Source organism: Rhea pennata, chromosome 1 (assembly GCF_028389875.1).
Source record: "Rhea pennata isolate bPtePen1 chromosome 1, bPtePen1.pri, whole genome shotgun sequence".
Lineage (NCBI taxonomy): Eukaryota > Metazoa > Chordata > Aves > Rheiformes > Rheidae > Rhea > Rhea pennata.
Window position 1 is genome coordinate 98,920,568 of NC_084663.1, and position 21,556 is coordinate 98,942,123.

Sequence of the window (21,556 nt, forward strand, 5' to 3'; positions counted from 1 at the left end):
CCACACAGCCGGAGCGGGGGCAGCCCCGGCTCCTCGCCGGCCACAAACCGCCTCACGTCTCACACCGCCCGCTCCGCCGCGGAGCACAGACGTTAACGGCCGCGCCGCGCTGCCCCGCCCCTGCAGGCGTCGCTGCCAATGGGCGCGCGGCAGGGCCGGGCCGGACCAATAGGCGGCGGGGCCGCAGGGAGGGAGCGGTGGGGCGAGGCCGCCCGGCGCCGCACCTGTTACATAAGGGGGCGCTGAGGGCGGCCACGGGCCGTGGGTGGCCGCCGCTCACAGGTGCGGCCCGGGGCGGGCGGCGGTGGCGGTGGCGCGCCGCGCCGCCGCAGCTACGGGCCCGGCCGGGGTTGAGCATGAACACGAACAGGAGCCCGCCGGGCGCGGGGCCAGGGCCGGCCGCCAGGGGACGGCGACGGCGGCGGCGGCGGCAGCCTGCCGGCGTCATGGCGGAGAGCAGCGCGGACTGGATGGGGTCGCTGCCGGCGGCGCTGCGCTCCTACCCGCTCTCCAATCTCGCCATCCCAGGTGGGGGTCTCCGCCGGCCCGAGCGGGCCGTTGGCCGCGGCCGTTGGCGGCGGGAAGGGAGGGGCCGGCTCGCGCTCCGCGCAGGAGTCGCCCGCCGTATTGCTCCTCTCTTCCCCCCCCCCCCCTCCCCGGCAACGGGAAACGGGGGATTGATTTCAGTTTTCTCTCTCTCTCTCTCCCTTCATTTAATTTTTTTTCTGTGTTTAATTCTTTGCGTTACGAGCAAGTGTTGCTGGAGCTGGATCGTAAGGTCTCTGGCTTGGGGCTGTGGCGGGAGGGCTGGGCCGGGCCGGGCTGGGCGGGACGCCTGGGCGCTTGGGGTTTCTTCTTCTCCTTCAGATACTGCTTTCAGCTGGGCGGAGTTGGGTGGAAGGGGGAACTTAAATAGCTTTCTGATACAGAGTGCAAGCGGGTGTGTTGCGTTTGTCACAGTTTCATTTGTGCTGCTTTAAGTCTGTTTGAAAGTCTAAGTCTGCTCTCACTTCTTTTAAACTGCCTGTTCTGAGAAAGCTTTGCCTTTTGCTGTTGAATTTTCCAAATAATTAAATTAAACATCAGCTATATTTATGTGGAACTTAAAGCTTACTTCTGATACGATTAAAAAGTGACTATTTGGTCCCATGTAATCAGTGTGTGTTAATATCACTGTGGTTCGTGGCAGTAGTTTCCTGCTCACAGTGTGATTTGTATGTGTTTTAAATCTCTCTGTAGTTCTTTAACAAAACTTGCTTTCTTTTTTCCTTTTCCTCATAGTTGGTGCTTAACACGTAAGCAGAACACTGCTGCACAGAAACACACCATTTTCTGTGATGTATGGACCAATGTTGAGGGGAGGGAGTAGGAGATGTGCTAAAGAAATGCATGTGGCTCGCAAAATGATTTAGTAAAGTTTGTGCAGATACTTGGATCAAATCATTTTGGCGTTGTGTTATGTACTGTCACTGTTCTTACTTCAGGACCTACTGAGGTGTTTGCTTATGCTTAGGGTTCAGAGCTTGGATGTTTACTTGAACTGTAATTAATATGGAAAAATCTGTCTTTAGGAGTGAGAGCCTTGTTTCTCTGTAATCTAGTCTCAGAGTAAAACAGGATGGTCTTACTCTGGAATGAATGTGTAAATGCTGGGGATATCCCAAAGTAGCCCTTTCTATAGCTAGTCCCTAAACTAGGATTAGGAGCAGTTTACTGTCTGGGAAGTGTGGGTTGTTTTCTTTTCTTTTTCTCTTTTAAGCTGAATAACCATTCAGGCAAAACTGTGGAAGGTAAAACTAGCAAGCACACGTCAAGTTTGGTGTCCAGGCAGTTATTTGTAAGTAAGGAGTAATATGAACTCCTTTGCAGGAGGAAGGAGTTGTTCTTCTGTAAGAACAGCTGTGAATCTCTTAACCCTTTTCATTGGTCCGACTGAGAGATATTTTAATGATTAAAAACAAAGCAAACAACCCCCCCAAAACCACAATTCTAGAGAGCAGCCACAACAATAAATGCATAATGCATTAAATGAAATCCAAGTATTGAACAAATCCAGAGGTATATAGGTGAATTACAGAATTATAGGTGTTCTAGCAGGTGTTAAATTTTCAAAGGAAGCATTGTGCTTTGTACAAACTGAAATTCTTTACTAGTTCTCTGTTGAATTCTAGAAGATATTTCTAAGGTTGTCAATTAAGGCTGAATACAGACAGAGAGAAAATATGTTTTATGTTAAACTGAACAGTGAGTGGCTCAGATGACCAGTGGAAGAGATGATTCAGGCTATATAACTTACAAAACAAAAGTGTCCTTTGTAGTAGAACCTATGTATAACTTGGTAGAGATGAAGGAAATACAGCACATTTATGAAATATCCCAATGTATGAAGTTACACTGAAGATACTAAAATACTGTAATTATTTATAAAATCCTGTGGCTTTACCAGCTGAGCTTAAAGTAACTCCTAGCTCCTGCTGAGAACTTGCAATTTCATCCAACAAATGACAAAAGTAAATGCTATCACCATTCCTCAGTTCATTTATCTGGAAAGTAAAGAGGAAAACAAATGATAACCCTAAAGTTATTTAGGAATAGTACTGAATTTCAATCTGTAAGTGACAAAAGGAGTATAATACTGCTTGCAGATGTCAATAGTGAAGTTTTTAATGGTGGTAACTATGGGCCATTCATTGTGATGCCAGATATTTTACTCTAGTCTTTTGTGGTAGAGGCTGAATTTCCACAGTAATGTCTTAAAATTTGTCAGAACTCTTCCTTTATGTTGTGTAAAGGATGTGCTGAGATGCTTCCCTGTAAATACTTTCTGCTTTTCTCTAATAGAGATAAACAAATAGTATTTGAAGGAGCTAGAATAGGAACATATGCAGCTCCTGTGAGATACTACAACAATCAGTTCTGTGTCTTCTGAAAAAAAGTTCAGAATGTATTGTTTTAATCAAATGAAACATGTTCTTTTATTTGTTTTTTTTCCTTCAAGAGTCTAGCAAATGCAAATTCTGTAACTGTTCTCATTTGAGCAGGGAGGGGATGGAATGGAAGTGCAGTGCTAATGTAAATTTTAGGCTGACTGCAAATTTTGAAACTTTTTTTTTTTGTAGAAATTGTCATTTTCATTCTGTTTTAGTGAACAGTAGCAAGTCAGTTTTGTTTTGTAGCAGCTTAAGGGCTCTAAAACTTCTGACTGCAGAAGGTTGTGGTGGTGACTGTTAAATGTGTTACTGTTCATTTAAAATACTGGCAACATGGTGTTTATAGCAGAGGAATGAAGAAAACTAATTATCATTGTAGTAATGCCACACTGCTTTTTTTTTTAAGTGGTTCTTTGAAAACACAGGCAGTGTGGATTTGTTTGTGGAAAACTAATGTTGTTTTCCCATTCATTCCCTCCATGAAGATTCCCTAGTCTGTGAATAGGGCAAGTAAGGCAGAAGGAAAGGTGTAATGGATAGATAGTTTGGGGGGGGTTTCTTTATTTTTTTAGTCTGATGATTCTTTTGAATGAGTGGGTTTTTAGTGTGGTGTTTGACAACGCAAGCTTTACAGGAGACTAAAGAGGCATTACCAACAGTGTGCAAGGGAAGGAGAGGATGGTCTGAACAGGTTGCAGCTGAGGCACCTGTTTAGAGACCCTGAAGAGCAATAAAGGCCTATAGTATCCTCTAAAGGATGTGAAAGGCAGGCTGCAGCTCAAATGAGAAGCACTTTGCTCTCTGCGCTGTATGTGTGTGGTGTGACCTGTGTGTGTATTTTTTTTTTTCCTTGTCTGTCTCTGGATGCATTCCTTCTCACTCACCACTGTGGAAATGGGCTCAGCTGGCTGTTGTCATTGTGCTTTTTTGCTTTTGTTGTTTTATCCGTCCCCCCCAAAGAAGGTCTCTTTGGTAAGTAGGAAGAGATCTGAGACTGATGAAGGTGCCAGAGCTCTGCAAAGCCTAAAACTTTTTTAAATTTTGTTTAAGGTTAACACTTAAAACCCTAAAATTTTCTGTTTTGTTTTGTTGCACTTCTGACAAATAGCACATTTGAAAATAAGTCTCTAGGAAATAAGAGTTTCCAGAAAAAAAGAAGAAATGAAATGGGACAAAAAAAGACTTTAAACACAAGCTATTTCTTTGCCAACATAACTTTTGTGTATGAAATTAACAATATCTGTACTGAACTCTGCTTCTTTATCTATTGCAAACAGTTCTGCTTTTGGAGCTGCTTTTTTCATGGCTTTAAAAAAAAAAAGTAGCCGTGACCTCTACAAGTCCTTTCTAACCTAAACTATCCTGCTGTTCCTGAGCTATTGAATGTTTTGTGGAACGTGCTACTTGAAGACAGAGAAAGTAATTGGTTGGTTGTTCAATTCTTGGAACTAGCTGGTAAAAAATGGTGTTTAAGACAAGTATTCCATTAGATAGACCGGTATGGTGTTTATATGCTAATTTGTCTTTGTTCAGAACAGATGCAGTCTTCTGAGAATTTATTTGGAGACCTCCTCCAAGGCTTGTTTTTTATCAGTTTGAGTTTCACCTTCTTTGTCATTTCTGTTGGAAAATCTCTGGGCTAAACTCTAAATCAACATAATGCCATCCAAGGAAAGGGTGAGGTTTCCTGTGCAACATGATTAGAGAAGAAATCTTGTCACAAAAATCAGCAAATGTCAAATGGCTAAATGTCATCAATTTCTGTGTAGACAATATATTCAGCAAAATTAACCTTCTTCAACAAGTTGTGACATATGAAACTGGGTTTTTTTTTCTTAATTATACTCCAGACTAATTCAATTTGAATGTGGGTTTAAAAAATGAACTCCTGAAAACATTTCTGGTATGAATATGACCCTTGACAGGATATTATGTAGTACTTGTTTCATTTTGTGCTATATATTTTAGACAATCTTATGAAATAATGTACAACTCTGCTTATTTTCTTTGATTATCTTTTATTTTGCATCTGTTAGTTTTCTTACTTTTTTTTCCTCTTGAGAAATGGAACAGTAGAAGAAGCTGTAATGCTGTCCCTAGTCTACTTTCTAACTAAGTGAATCATTTTTTTGAAAAACTTTCCAGAGAAGTTAACCTGCTTCTTGGTTGTACTTGCAGAGTGATAATTCACAGCACAATGGTGTTGGATGAATGTAATGAGCGGAAGAGTAGGCAATGCTCTTTTCCTATAGGTCATGGTAATAATGTGCAGCATTTGCTTAATCTTGTCTGGAATAGTCTAACTTTGAATTGTCAGTAGTGCTGATAATAGGTAGGCATACACAAAATTTTTCATCAAATTTGATCTCTGGATAAGTTCTCTACTGTGATTGGTTCAGGAGGCTCAGCTGTGAGGGCTTTTTTTTTTTTTTTAGTGGGGAGAGGGTCCCCCCACCCCAGGGCTGACTCCTTTTACCTTATTTTATAGTGGAGATTATAATCCCTTAGGTAAGGATTTGAATTACTAATTTTAATTTGTATTTTCTTTGTGGGAAAGAATGAGCTTAATCTGGAGAGAATTTGGAAAAAATGTTTCACTGTAGCATGTTGAAATGTGATATTAACAGTAGTCACTTCACACCAACATTTGTCTTAAGCTGTAAGACTTTTTTAATCTCAAAATATCCATATTTTTATTGTACATAAAATTTGATATATTTAAGGTTGGTTGGAAACACTAAAAGGTTTCTTCCACCAGAAGTCAGTTATTCACAGATACTGTCACGTTATGGAGCTGTATGTAATGCTAGGCAGGGTGTTCTGCTTGTGTGGAGTGCTTAGGCAGTCTTTCTCTAGGTTATCCTACTCCTCCCATTTAGTAATTGCTTCTGACAGTGTACAGAGCCTTTTTATCATCTTCTAGCAATCCCAGCTAGTATATTAGCTCTTCCTGTGAATGTGTGCAAAAGGATAAGCAGGATCTCATTTCTAAGCAATGCAGAACAATTAATGATGGTGTTCAGTTCCTGTCTGTATCAGACTTGGTGATTTGCAAAGAATTGCCAATAGGATGTTGGGATAAGGGTAGCTAGAGTTGATCTTAAGTGCAGATTTGTATTTCCAAAAGTGTTTTTTTAATAAAGAAAACAATATTCTCACATATGACTGAAAGATTATCAGAACTTGGAGAGTTAAAATAGTTGTTAGTGTCTTTAATTTTACTGTTTTTTCACTGATGTCTGAAGGTAGGTGTCTGTGGCCTTCTAAAGTAGTAAATGGCAGTCCTCTAGACTTCAGCACTGCTCAAGCTGTGCACTTCTGCTACTTCTTCCCCCCCCCCCATGCATCTTTTTTGAAACATAAGTAACTTAATTCCTGAGAGTGTAAGTGTGACTGTGACCAAAACTTTCAGTACTACAACATGCTGCTCTTCCCTGCTGGAAAGACTGCCACAAAAATCTGAGGCGGAAACGTAGTGGGTGATAGGAGTCCTACAAAATGGTTAGCTCTGGAAAACACAGCTTTGTAAATACGACTAGCAGGCTGTATTAATGACAAGTGCCTTACCAGGCAAGCCTTTAGTTAAGTCAAAATGAGCAATGCGATGCATGGAGGGGGTGTGTCTAGTATGGCCCAGCTTGGTTCATTTCCTGTGGTGAAAAGCTGCTCTAGGCAAATATGTTGAGCAGAAGTATGACTGCCCAGCCTTGGGAGGTGCCAGGTGCTGGCTGTGTTGGTGTCTCAGACATGCAGGGAATGCCTAGGGTTGGTGCAGCCCTGAACAGCTGCTGAGCGTCTTCTCAGCCACAGGCTGAGGCCAACTTTGTTTTCCTGCCAATACAGTTATTTAGCAGGAGTCGTATGGGCAGCTTACCTTCTCTTTGGCCAAGCTAAATCAAAATCATTCTTAAAAGAGGAAGAAGCCCTGTTCAGTTAAGAACTGGCCACTAGGATCTCAGGAGATGTGAGTTTTCTCTTTGCCTGCATGACTGAGGCAAGCAGCTGAACTTACTGTTGCCACAGGTTTCTTGTCTTTGTGGACTGGAGTGCTGTATGAAGGTGCCTCCTGAGGGGAGAGGCAGTGGTGAGCTTGGGACTCCTTGCTAACAGTACTCCTTTAGAGCCCTAATTAAAGGGATCATTGAATCAGCTAAGCAGGCCATCTGTTGGGTTAAAGCTCAGAGAGGGAATGTAAGGTTAATGATGTGATACACCAGGCTTTATTTTCTTTCCCAGTTAAGTTGGCATCTATCAACCAATGAGGAAATAATGATTAGAAGAAAACATCTGCATAAGTAGGGTGAAAATCCAGTGTTAGGTATGATTTGTAAATGCAGAGTTTTCAGGTTTGAGCTATCTTGGTCTTCTACTTTGTCATAGCAGCTAATACCAATTTTTCTTAGAGAGGGGCTTTTGGACTGTCTGGACTGCGACACTGACGAGCATATCCAATGAAGTTACTTCACTGTTCCTAAATAACAGGCCTTTGTACATCCCTGTATTAAGAACTAGAGTGGTGGGTACTGAAATACCTATGCTGAATCTGTGTGGAAGTTTCCTCAAAAAGCAAGCCTCAGATCTTAGGATTTCTGGTTGAAAGACCATCAGTGTTTATTTAGCTGAAAGAAAATTGTTCTTATAAAGCACAATTTTCTTCAGACAGATGATGATCTTTATTTTCATTGAGAAAACTTTTTTTCTTTAAGATTTTTGCCCTAGAGAGCAATTTCTCTGATCCACCAGGCAGTGCAGAACATGTTAAAGCTTTGCTTGGAATGGAGAAAAATAATTGCAATGTCAACATAAATATTTGCTGTCTTTCAGTATTGTGTGAAAGTTTCAGGTTGTGTACTGCTCTAGAAAAGGCTGTAAAAATATGCTGTAATGAAAATGAGAAATATTTCCAGAGTCGTCTTCAGGGGGATTGAGAGCCCTTGACTCTCACACTTCTGAGTGGTCACAAAAGAGAGAAGACAGGGGTCTTAGTCCTTAGTGATAAGGGAAATAACCTAATTCATTAAATCACTTCCCCATGATCAGTAAATACAATCTCTTTTGTAAGCTTCATTTGCTAAAAAGATACCGGGTGTGGTGGGTTGTAAACAGATTTTTTGGAATCCAATATTACTGAATGAAGAAGTTTCATTTTTGTCATAATCATTTTTTGCTGTTTTCCCTTTGACTTGAGTGCTCATTGTGAGAAAGTGTTTCACTTGAAATTTTCAACCGAGTGTAGAAAATTTGGTATTATCTAGTCTTCTAGAAATACTTCCAGGACAAGCCAGAAGTATCTAGGTAGGCCAATCTGTAATGTTGCTCAGTAATCTTAAAAAAATTTAAGGTTTATCAGTGAGTATTTTTGGTCAGCGTAGTGGAAGAATGTTTATCTTAGCATCATCAATGGAAAATGTCTTCATTCTTGGTAGAGGCCAGGACACAGCCCTTGTGTGATAAAAGGGAGCTGATGTCTATGTTGTTTATCAGATGCTCAGATACAAGGATTTGAAAACCTGTGTGTGTGTGGAGTGGTTCTTTTCTCCTTCTTTTTTTTTTTTTTCCTCCCCTCCCCTCCTCCTCTTCCCCTGAAACTTCTGAACAGCTGATATCTACCTCAACTACCTCTTGCCAGGTAAGATGTTTTTCCTTTTTGTGTTCCAGTTAATGGAGCTGATTAACGGGAGAAGTTGTTTCTTCTCATATCAGGTAGATTCTCCCAGGCTCTGAAAGGCAAATGAAAGTATTTCTTTACCTGCTTTCCCAAAGCAAACAGTTGAAGATACTGATGGTAAATGGGAAACTATTGCAAAACTGAATAGACTGAGCAGAGAGAAGTCCAACTGCTGTTGAACAGGTTTGTCCTGGCTTTAAAGAAAAGCAAACTAATGTATGATATTATGTGTGAAGCAGTTTTTGGCAGTCCCTTTCTCCCTTTCTCTTCTCACCTCTTCGATTTACTTCCCCTCACTGTACCTCCCACCCTGAGGGAAATCAGTCTAGTCCTCTGATACAGGAAGGATGCTTTCTTAAGAGGATTTAGTCTGTACTAGGCTTTGCCCTCCCTGAGACTGCATTTAAAAATAACTTAGAATTCTTTTAGGATTCTATTCAAATATAAATATATTCATTTGGGTAGTTCTACGTTATCGTTAATATTGTTAATGTTTTCTGCTCCTACTTCTCCTTTTGCTGGGCAAGTCAAAACAAATCACTGAATTTGCTTTTCATTAGTTAAGGGCTTTTAAGACGTTAATCTTCTGATGAAAATCTGGATTGTTAATGACCTGAATCCTGAGGACTTCTGGGCTTTGTGAGACACTTCTGTCTATCTCATTTTCCCTCAGTTCTGGCACAGACTGGACATTTAGTTTTGAATAACATCTGAGGGGATAGCCTTAACTTGCCAGTGTTTGGATCCCATGTTCTTGGAATTTGATCAGTGTGCTTCTAGGTATCTTGACTATCTAATGTTTATTCTTTTAAGTCTGTGATGTGTGGTGTTCTTTAGTATGTGTGGAATATACTTTGTATAGAGAGCAAAGCTTACTCTAAGAAGTTTGGCATTGTTGCAGCTGGGAACATGCTTGTGCCCAAAGACTTGAGGAGGGAGAGGATTACTTTGCTTTCAAATAATTGGTAGTGCAAAAGTGTTATGTCCATGCAGGAAGATCTCAGCATTTTGTGTGTAAGCTTGTAAAAGGACAGCTGGGTTGATGAGATGATGCTGATTCATGTCCCTACACTGTGACTCTATGGAAAAATTGGTAATGGAGAAACAGAAGAGAAGATAATACAAAGCAATGTAGTTAGCAATTATTGAAGTTCAAGGCTTAACATTCTGTTGACTAGTGTCATTTGTTTGAGTTACACTATGGGTTAATTTGACTACCTGTGAAGAAATAGCATGGCAAATTAGACATATTGGGAAGTTGGGCTTTAAAACAGATGTGGTGATAAAAGGCTGCTTTCTTAGCAAAGAAATTAGCAGAGACTTCAACAAAAAAGTCATTCTGAATACGAGAGTACAATATTTAACATACAAGTGGCAGTGAAAAGCAATCTATTGAATGTGCAATTAATTTGAGAAATTAGTGTAGGGAGGAAAAAGGAGATTGAAGATGTGAGTAAAAATGAATCTACAGTTGCACTTGCTGGGATGATATTAAGAGACTATTCATTGTTTTAACAAACTGGTGTCTGAAGGATGTCTGCTTAATACCATTCTGAGCATGTCATAGTATTTGAAACTAACTATCTGGGCATTCACTGGGTTGTTACTACTTTCCTGGAAGCTTCTCGTCTTTGTCAGATGAAAGAAATGAAACCAAAGTAGATCAACCATAGTCTATTACCCTGTTATAAGGGCTTCTGACTGATTTGCAGCCTCCTAATTTTTTTCCTTTGAAAGTGCAGACACGTGTGGACTCTTTCCTGGTTAAATCTCATGTATTAGATAGTCATAAGCTTGCTTCTCTGAGCTATGCATCTCTGGCCTGTTGGAAGCAGTTGGAAATCATTGCCCCTTTGTTTTGTCCTGTGCATATAGCTTGGTACTGGGGAGATCTGAGCAGCAGATTGATGTTGCCTCACTGAGACACTTACATAACGATTGTAGTCTGAATGTTAATCCACTGGCATTATTACAGTGACTCAAGAAGAGTCACTGTCTAGTGTGCTGCGGATGCAAGAACATGCCCTTGAGGTAACTTTAGAATGGAGCTCTAGCGTCCCTTTCATCAAAAGGACAATAGTAGGCAAGTTTCTTGACTCTTGTATGCTTTCCCCCACCCCCTATCTGTAAATATTTAAGATGTAACTTATAAACACCCAGGTTTATGTGATTCACAACCAACAAGATTTAAGGAATGAATTTGTTAAATTGGTACAGGGTATAATTTACAATTAGGATGCTGACCATCATCCCAAATGTTTTGCTGATGTGACTTCCTGAGCTGCTTCAACTTTCTTGAAAAAAGATCAGTATAATTTGAAGAGATGTATGCAATTTGGGAGGCAGCTGAGGGATCATGAAGGATTTCTTAAATACTCAAAAGCCTTTTCTGCGTATGTGTTTTTTTGCAATTCTTGATATGTTCAGCAACTGGCAGCTCCTCTGCTGTTGCTGTGCAACATTCCAGTATCTGACTGTCTTCACACATCCTTACATTAACCCTTAATTGAGGATACGGTTAACCGCTTTTAACATTAAACTTCTAACAAAATGGGTCTGGCCTGCTCAATTCTTCTGATGTAGGCTCTTGCTTTTGCCTTTGAAATTGTACAGGCTTTGGTTGGTTTAGATTACACTCTTTTAGAATGAAATAATACTAGGTGAGAAACCAGCCTGGCTCATGCTGTGGCAACAGAATGGCTAGGTCTGCTGTAGAACTGGAGAGGGTGGAGGGAGATGGACAGAAGGAAGGGCAGGGATTATTTTGGCATCATGATGAGATGAGCTTAGCATGTAGCTTAACACTACAGCTAAGCATTATTAAAAGCCAGTGGCTGAATTTGCAGCATAACATAGCGATCTTAGAGGGGCCTGATAGATAAAAACACTGCTATGAATCCCTGCCTAGCTCATCCCTCCTTTCCCAACAATTCTCTAGCGCAGTTTGCTTTTCCTCTTACTGGAGTAAAAAATATTTCAGCTCTAATTTGGGCCTAGATACTCCTTATGGTTGGTGGTTGGCCTTTTGTCAATGGCCACTAGAGAATGTATTTGAACTTGTCATGCCTTTCCAGCCTCAATATTGATGATGCTTTTTAGGAGATGGCTCCCTACCAATTGTGAAGAGGATAGCTTGTTTTGAATGCTCCAGCTCATGTTCTACTTGGTTATAGCTAGGTATACTTATTGACTTAATTGTGAGTGAGAAGTTGTCCATTTGCCATTGTCCATTTAATGCAGAGCTTTAAAAACCATGCAGGAGTTCAAGGATCATCTTTAATTAGAAGAATGTCCCATATAGTTCTCTCTCACAAATAGTTACCTTGCTAAGAAGGCCGGTTCTTAAAATATGTGTTGAACAAGTAGCATGCATGCAGCTTGTTCTTTTATTACCTTCTTTTATTATTTCTTTCTATTATTTCTTTTATTATTTATTATTTATATTTTATTGTTTTCTTCAGCTATCAATCAAATTTCTTTGGTCTGTGATAGTGTAAGGAGAAATTTGTTCTTTGTATCCTTAAATGAGCCTTTTATGTACAAATCTGCAATGAGAAGAGGATTTTGCAGGTGTAAAGCATGTGATCAGACTTATCAAGCCAAGCAGCAGCTTGGCTTGTATTTGTTTGGAAAGCTTTTTAAGAGTTGATACAAATGTATTTGATGGCAGATAAAGTTGTCATTCCATTCCTCCATGAGTGAGTTATCAGACAGTGAGGCTGGCTGAGGGGGGGATGGTGATATTAGTGATGGCTGTAGACAGACTTCTCTAGAGGCTGCTGCACAGTCTTAGTTAAAACAAAAAATGTTTCCGTATGGTCTTTTTCTAGCATAAATTCTGCAATATGTTGAGGATGGATAGAATTGAAAACATGTTTTCCCTTTCACTTATTTTTTTGTGAAATTTTTTTCCTTGTGCAAAGTGACTTACTCAGAGAGATAAGAAAAGCTCCTTGCAGATGAAGTCTACTTTCCACATGCTGCGTGTATTTGAAAGCCTCCCTTACAGCACAAGGAACCTTATGAAAAACCACGATTCTGCATGAGCTGCTGTTTGCAGGATAAGCAGGGAATTATATGTTTTCTTTTGAAATATCTTCATTAGATGTTTGATCTCTTAACAGTATGGTTTCTGTTCTGGATTACACATTTGGAGGAAAAAAGCAGGTTTCATTCCAAAATTGAAACTACTTCTTGATGTAGTTTACTGTGACAGGTAGCTTCTTAAGCTGACACTTTTAAAAAGCAGCCTTTTTTTGTTGCTTGTTGCTCTTTTCCTATGTGACTTAATGAAAAACAATGCAAGAGGCATACTTTTGTAAAGACTTAATAGATGAAGCCTTAGTTAAACTAGTTCTAGTGTTCTTTTGTAAAGGCTGGATAACTAAATGCTCAATTTCTTTTCACTACTAGTTAGTTGGTCAAAATTCACAGAAAAGAGTGCATCTGAGGTTGTAAACTGGTGTTTGGTTTGTGCACAGTCTGTTCTTCTATCTGGATTAGAAAGTCTTGACAAAATAATCCATTTGAGATCATAATCTCATTTACAGTTCTGAGCTTGCATGACAGGAAACACACCAATCTTCAAGTGAGCACTCAAACATACCTAAAAAGTTCAAGTAAAATATGCTACAGACATACCAACTTTTGTTTGGTGATTGCCCCCCCCCTCCCCCCCCCAAGTCAGGACTTCACGGAGGAGTTGTGCTTGGAGACAGTTGCAGCTTTTTAGCCAGAATACTGGTGCCTGATATAAATGGCTAGAAATCACAGGCAAACTTCAGTCAGTGGTGTATCAGCTTCTACCCATCCTTTTTAAGGTTGCTACAGTATGTATGGAGATACACTGTTGTGTTCCCCTTTGCTGTCATTGACTTGATTCAGCTACAGATATTTCTTTGCTGTTATTTTAGAGGGTTTTTTTTTATTTTTCAGCTTTGTTTTTTAAATCACTATTGAATTTTGAGTTTCTAGTAAGCATGAATTCTGTATTGTAGATGCTGTTTCTCTGCAAAGGTACATTTGTCGCAGGAATTTTTTGTCTGGCATACTTGTGTTCTGTCAAGGACTGATAATTTCAACTAATGGTCTTCTTTTCTGGTGGATTTATATTCACCATATCTGTGGTCACCACAAGACCTTGCCAGGTGAAAGACATGTTCAAGAGATTGTTTAAAGTGTGCTTTATATGAGTCTATAGGCAACTATAGGCTGGTCAGCCTCACCTCCATCCCTGGAAGGGTGCTGGAACAGCTCCTTCTGGATGTCATCTCCAAGCATTTGGAGGAAAAGGAGGTGATCAAGAGTAGCCAGCATGGATTCACAAAGGGGAAATGCTGCTTAACCAATCTGATAGTCTTCTCTGATGGAATGACTGTCTGGGTAGGTCAGGGGAGAGCAGTGGCCATTGTGTACCTTGACTTCAGCAAGGCTTTGGACACTGTCTCCCATAACATCCTCCTAGAGAAGCTCAGGAAGCGTGGGTTAGACGAGTGGACAGTGAGGTGCATTGAGAACTGGCTGAAAGGCAGAGCTCAGAGGCTGGTCATCGGTGGCGTGGAGTCTGGTTGGAGGCCTGTGTTTAGTGGTGTCCCCCAGGGCTCAGTACTTGGTCCCATCCTGTTCAACCTCTTCATCAGTGACCTGGATGAGGGACAGTGCCTCCTCAGCAAGTTTGCTGATGCTGCCAAGCTGAGAGGAGTGGCTGACACACCTGAGGGCTGTGCTGCCATTCAGAGGGACCTGGAGAGCTGAGCGGAGAGGAACCTCACGGGGTTCAACAGGGGCAAGTGCAGAGTCCTGTACCTGGGGAAAAATAACCCTAGGCACCAGTACAAGCTGGGGGCTCACCTTCTGGAGAGCAGCTCTGCAGAGAAGGACCTGGGAGTGCTGGTTCATAACAAGATGACCATGAGCCAGCAATGTGCCTATGTGGCTAGGAAGGCCAATGGTATCCTGAGGTGCATCAGGAAGAGTGTTGCCAGCAGGTCGAGGGAGGTGATCCTGCCCCTCTCCTCAGCCCTGGGGAGGCCTCATCTTGAGTACTGTGTCCAGTTCTGGGCTCCCCAGTGCAAGAGAGACACAGAGCTACTGGAGAGAGCCCAGCACAGGGCTACGAAGATGATCAGAGGGCTGGAGCATCTGCCCTCTGAGGAACAGCTGTGAGAGCTGGGCCTGTTTAGCCTTGGGAAGAGAAGACTGAGGGGGGATCTTATCAATGTGTATAAGTACCTGAAGGGAGGGTGTCAAGGGGACGGGGACAAACTCTTTTCAGTAGTGCCATGTGACAGGACAAGAGGCAATGGGCAGAAATTGAAGCAGAGGAGGTTTCGTCTGAATGTGAGGGGGAATTTCTTCCCTGTGAGAGTGACAGAGCACTGGCACAGGTTGCCCAGAGAGGTTGTGGAGTCTCCTTTTCTGGAGATTTTCAAAGCCCACCTGGATGCAAGCCTTTCTAACATGCTCTAGGTGACCCTGCTGAGCAGGGAGGTTGGACTAGATGATCTCCAGAGGTCCCTTCCAACCTTACTGATTCTATGATTCTATCTGCACAGTACCTATTCTTGATTCTGCCACCTTTCAGTTCAACCAATCCATGACCACTGTTGAAACTACTAACTATTTACCACTTTGTGGCTAAAGTGAGGCACACTGATGGTGCACATATGTTCATTCCTCAGTCAAACTTGTCTGTTGCATAAATAAAGATATCTGTTCCAAGATCTGTTGTATTAGGTCATGATTGGATTTACCAGGTAGAGTGAAGGAGGGAAGAAAAAACAACCCCCCCCCCCCAAAAAAAAAGGTTATTTAATAAAGTTGGAGTCACATTTCAAACCAGGGTTCCACTAGGGTCTGGGAGAACTTTGGAGGTAGCTTAACAGATTGCAAACAGAAGGGAGTTTGGGAGGAAGATTCCCTTTATTTCTATTATTTGCCTTGCAATTCTGACTTTTTGAGTATATTGATCTTCAGAAAAGAATTCAAACTCTGAAGACCTTAAGCATTGTTCTTGTTGTACAGTTAAGGAAAATTAAAGTGTAAAAGGATAGCCTGAAAGACCCAAGAGTTGAGCACAGCTCTTGTGAGCCCCTGCCAAGAACTTAAGACCTTTTTTGCCTTACAGGGAACGTGTGGGGGCTGGTGGGCTCATTGGTTTTCTTAAACTAAATACTGTTCTTTTGTTTCTAGGGTCGCATGACTCTTTCAGCTACTGGGTTGATGAGAAATCTCCTGTGGGACCAGACCAAGCCACAGCCATCAAACGTTTGGCCAAAATTTCTTTGGTTAAAAAGATTATGAAGAAATGGTCAGTGACTCAAAACCTGACTTTCAAAGAGCAATTGGAAGGTGGGATCCGCTACTTTGATCTTCGTGTGTCTTCCAAGCCTGGGGAAGTAGGACAGGAGATTTACTTCATACATGGCTTGTTTGGCATCAAAGTATGGGATGGGCTGATGGAGATTAACACTTTCCTTGAACAGCACCCCAAGGAAGTCATCTTCTTGGACTTCAATCACTTCTATGCCATGGATGACAGTCATCACTTCTACTTGATCAACAGGATCCGCTCAGCATTTGGATCCAAACTTTGTTCCATTGCATGTGTAGAGCATGTGACATTACAGTACATGTGGGAGAAGAAACACCAGGTGGGGAAAGAATGTGTAGGGTTCTTCAAACCCCAAAGGTTAAGATATGAGTAGAAAGGCTGAGAGTGATTGCTACTTAGACATTAGCCAGTGAACACAGATGGCTTCCACATCCAGTAATTTCAAGCCCACTTGAGACTGCTGTGTGTAGTCTGCGTGTTTCTTCCTGTGAATTTGCAGCTGTGTAACCCCCTCACCCATGGTGTGGCTGGCTTGTGTCCTTCTCCCAAGCATGTTCCTTAAATAATTAAGTTATACTGTACCTGGGGTCTGTGCCTATTACCAAAAAGTATTTTCTTTCTGGAAGACCACATGGTGCTGATTTGTGTTGGTGAGAATGTGTTAAATTCTGTCATTTTAGCTTATATGAAGCATACAAGCTGTATTATGATTAAGAGTTGATGTAGAATATCTTAGCTACTTTGCTTCCATACAAGTCTTACTGAGGCAGGATTAAATGCATTTTGTGACTGTGGTAATTGCTTGCATACATGCATGCAAACTGAGAGATCAAGTCTCAGTGACTGCATTTAATTTTTAAATTATAAAAAAGGTTAGGAGAAACTACTCTAAATGTTTGCTGTCAGTGCTTTGCCTTAGTTTTACTGGTGTCCAGTAAAAAGTTAGTTTTGAGTTTGGGTGTTTGAAGTGTTGCAGTTTTATGTGCTGCTTTCTTAAAAGGAGCCACACTATAAGGCATAAAATACTGACTTCTGACCTAGAGAAGAGTTTCTGACAGCAGGACTGGCTTTGGCATTTCATTCAGTAAATGCAAGTGGGATACCACTGTATGCCAGTCTGCCTGACATGCTTTAGCTTCTTAAGAGTTATGTAGAAAATGGCAAGCTAGCTAAAACACTTACCTTCAAGTACAAATGGGTATGTTCTGTGACAATGCTTTGAAATGCTTTTAAGCTGAATGCTTTCAATGATACTTCACTGTACTTCTGGCAACTTCATTGTTTTTAGCTGATGACCCTTGAAGCCTGCAACAATCCTATCCTCATATCTGATTAAAATTATTTCCTTCTCTGTGGTAATAGTGCAACAAATTTACCGATAGTCGTGACTCAGAAGCAACTTCTTTTGCTTGGTCCTTTGTTAACTGCTATGCTAGCTCCAGCAGTAATGTACTAGTGTAAACTAGTGTTTTAAGAATACAGCAATGAAGTAAATTTTTAACTCATTTCTTCTCTTTGGGTTGTGTTGTTAGGTTCTCATTTTCTACCACCATCCACTGTACCGGGAGTATCCCTTCTTGTGGCCAGGGAGTAAAATGCCAGCACCATGGGCTAACACAACCAATGTGCACAAACTCTTACAGTTCCTGGAGACCACTCTCGAGGAACGAAGTCGTTACGGAACTTTTCATGTTTCTCAAGCAATTCTCACACCTCGAGTGAAAACTATTGCACGGCATCTAATCCGTGGTCTGAAGAATACACTTGTTCATAGGTAAGGATGTGTCTTGATCTTTCAGATTTTTAGCTTAATGCCTTTTGAGTTGAAGAGGCAATGAGTGAGCAAGAAACAGGGAAATGTTTACTTTAAAGGTGATCAAGTCATATTTTTAAGAAGCATGCAATTTTATTTTGTTACTGTTGCTGATGCCAGATATTTGCAGTCATTTTAACAATCATGAATTATTAGAGGTAATTGCAGATAAAGTAACAGGGAATATATGTAAACATAAGTGCGTTTCCTAGTACCTGGAGTTCTTTGAGTGTAACTTCATGAAATATAGGCTAGACCCGTAGCTTAAGACTAATAATTATTCCCAAATTGACTGGATTTGAATTTAGGGAAGAAAAACTTGTACCATAGAGGAAATCAAGGCTGAATTTTTTGTGGACTAAGTTCTGTGTTTCTTTTTGTACATATCTGACCTGGCAATTTTGGTAATGGCCAAAGATAGGTGACCTGAGGCCGTACATTTCTGTGCATGCGTATTGAGGTTATCTTGCCAAAAAATGAAATGAACATTTTCTTCTACTACTGACTGTTGCACAACTTGCCTATTAATATCATTAGAATAGGAGTTTGCTGTGAGTAGGGCAGTATGCCAGTCATTTTGTAGTAGTGTTAACAGCATAAGTGTGACTGAGATCAGGTCTGTGTGTGGTTTGTTTATTTTTTAAATATTTTGATATTATCAGTTTGTAACCTATTTGCCAAAACTGTAACAGTTCTCTTGATCTGATCTCCTGGCCTGCTGTTTCATATTGACTATTTTGTCAAGATAAGCCATTAGTGACACAATAATATATCAGATTCTACATAACACTTGTCCAGATGCTCACAACTGCCTTAACTTGTTCTGACTGTCATTGTGATCATCTGAGTAACTGAGCATAACACTGAGCATCAAGATAAAGGCATCCTTGTTTTGGCAGCCAGTTCATAGCTCCTTTGGGAGAATCATTGGTCACTTTAGTAGTAATTACAGTATTTTTTTTGAAGTCAAAGTCAATATATTGTTTCTTAAAACTCTCTTCTAAAAAAGAGTGAGCATTGTGGTTCTACAACCAGAAAAGTTGTTGACAGAAGTATGGAAATTCTAGGTGAAATATAAACCATGGAGTTCTTGGGCTTTTTCCTGTTTACAGAAATTAGTCTAGCAAAGGATAATCAAATCCAAATGATATTTGCCACCATTTACTCAGATACTTTTTAGCTTGCTCTTTGCTCAGACCTATGTTTAGCTTTATACGCTAGATGGTGCTCAAGACTGACATTTGCTGTTAATAAGCTGCACAAGTCTAAATGTACATTGTTGGTAGATATATTTAACAGAAAACATGAGTGTAATATCTGTGTATTGTATGTTTAATGTGCTATTGTCACATGATTAAAGGAAGAAAGATCATACTGAATTTGTTCTTTTAAGGCAGCAAAGAGAGAACTTCATAGAATATCTAAGCTCTTTTGTTTCAACAGTGATTCCTGGCATAGATCCAGACTTAGCTCACTGATATGAAGGAAGCTTTGCGTAGCTCCTTTTCTGCCCCCTTCATTTCCACTTGTTTGAAAGCAAGCTATGACAGATTAAAATAGAGGCCAGTGTTTGCTAAAGCATGAATGTTTACACATCCTGGCTGATGCATAAATCTGAGAGCTGTAGAGTTTACCATTTCTGTTTTGTTTTCACTTTTTTTGAGGGGGGAGGGAGGGATGCAGGGTGTCTGTTCACTGATTTGCTTGTATGCAGTCATCTGTGTTGTATGCACATTATAGTGCTAATGTACATAAATACAATATACTTAGTTGTTCTTGTCTCTGTGCTGAAATCCCTGGGGTTTACATATTAAAGTACAGAAGCTTGTACAGACTCCTGACTTGCACTCTGTCCGAGACATACAACTTAAACTTCTCCCCACTGTAGTGTTAAAACAACTCCCAACACACCTCACCTTTCTCCAGTTACAATAATGTGTGGTGAGATGCTCAACCTTGACAGAGCTGAGAGCTAGAGTGTTAGAGTGTGGGTTTGATTTTTTTGCTCCTAATCCTACTGTTTTGGGTGAATACAGAAGCAGAAAAATTGATGTTTGGTGCAAATGCAGAGTGCACTGCCCTTTCCTAAGGCAAATGTTTCTGCCTGTGTGGGAAATGTTTTGGGACAGATCTGCCTTTCCCTTGGGCCATGCTGAGAGTCCTTGTGCAAGTCCTGCTGGTGTGTAATTAAGCTCTTCATCAACATGTACTTGAGCAAAAACAAAGTGGGATGGAGGAAATTGTAGCATAGTGTTAAATCCTGATGCACTGTCTGCTCAGTGAAGAGACCATGACTTGTGTGTTGTATGAATGGTAATTTTGATTGACAAAGAATATTTCTGTGCCAAATGGTTAGCATCTAATGACCAACATACCGTGATAAGTGCTCTTCCTATCAAGCTGGTTTTATTTCATGGGGGTCAGTCAGCATATGATCACGAACGTGAGATTAGTAACATAATCTACAAACATCATGTAATATTTAAAATAAGCAGAATGTAACTTACAGATGACGAGGTCTTTTAAAATATATAATTTTTTTTTCTTTCATTCTTTTTAGGAACCTGCCTATGATCTTGAGTTGGGTAAAAACACAGAAACCAGGCGTTATGGGTGTTAATATAATTACATCAGACTTTGTGGAGCTTCTTGACTTTGCTGCTACAGTTATTGCATTAAATGATCTTCTTTTAGAAGAGGATGAATCTGCAACTAAACACTGATTGTTGTGGTCTTATTGTTTCCTCAGTGGTGATCTTCAGAATCTCCTAAACTTTTTATTAAGTGAAACTACTGTAACCTGTTTATTTAAAAAGAAAAAATCTAGAGGAAGTGTGGTTAAAAATCATATCTCGGAAAGTCTCTTCTTTCACTGATGTGTAGGTCTGACTGGAACACAAAGTACTGTCTGAGTGCTGCTGCATGGCTTTTTGTGGCTACATGTTTGACTAAGTTATGCACACATCTGCTGCAGTACAGTGTGTTGTCTGCCTGCCAACAAGAGGCTGGCCTCTGAAGCAGATGTACCCAATTACTGTACGTGTCTCCCCGGTGACTGGACTCACCGTGGCTGTGTGTGTGTGTCTGGCTTGTTTCTCAGCTCAAGGACTCAAACCCAGGATTACTGCTGATCCTTTAGCAGTGGTTTTACCAGGCCAACCAAGACAATAACTGTTCTGGCCACCTCAGGCATAGCTGGTTTCAGCTGGAAGCTGCTGTTAATTCATTATGCTGTTCTGGGCACTACCTCTGACTTCCTTGAAGAAACAATATTGCTGCTGTTCAGAGGAAGCTGTTAATACTGAGTTGAATACTCTAACTGTAGTTTGGACCTGAGATGCAAACACTTGGAATGCTCTTCCTCTTTGGACTCCAAACTCTTCTTCTGGACCTCTTTATTTTAATGCACATACTGCAGTCATGTTCAAGTGTGTATTTCCTCTTTGGAATTAATTTGGTAATTTGGAGAAAATGTTAGTGCTCGGATCATGAGTCTTATAAGTTAATTTCTATTATGAGGTGTTCAAGAAACCACCTAGCAACCTTTGTTTCTTGCTTCTTGTTCACTTATTTTCCATATATTTACTTTTCTGTGGGGGGAAACTTTGCACACAGATAACTTTTGTGGAAGGAAAAGAGATAAATGGGAATTTGTTCAAAAAAACAGGGCCTGATAAGGACTGTTCAAAACCTAAATATCCAATCTGAGGTTTATAGTGTGGTAGTGAATTCCAAAATCTGATCCAAATGTCAGAGCTGATGTGTTAAGAACAACTACAGTGGAGGTAATTTTTTCAGCCTGTGCACACTTA

At 40.7% G+C, this 21,556-nt stretch overlaps 1 protein-coding gene across 1 annotated transcript; it reads left to right on the forward strand.

The window, feature by feature from the left end:
• The first annotated feature begins 356 nt into the window (after positions 1 to 356).
• PLCXD2 (phosphatidylinositol specific phospholipase C X domain containing 2) lies at positions 357 to 20,467 on the forward strand. Its single transcript, XM_062573883.1, has 4 exons — positions 357 to 528; positions 15,790 to 16,250; positions 17,464 to 17,705; positions 20,305 to 20,467. Exons 1-4 carry the CDS (start codon positions 357 to 359, stop codon positions 20,465 to 20,467), a joined length of 1,038 nt encoding a protein of 345 aa, XP_062429867.1.
• Positions 20,468 to 21,556: the final 1,089 nt, after the last annotated feature.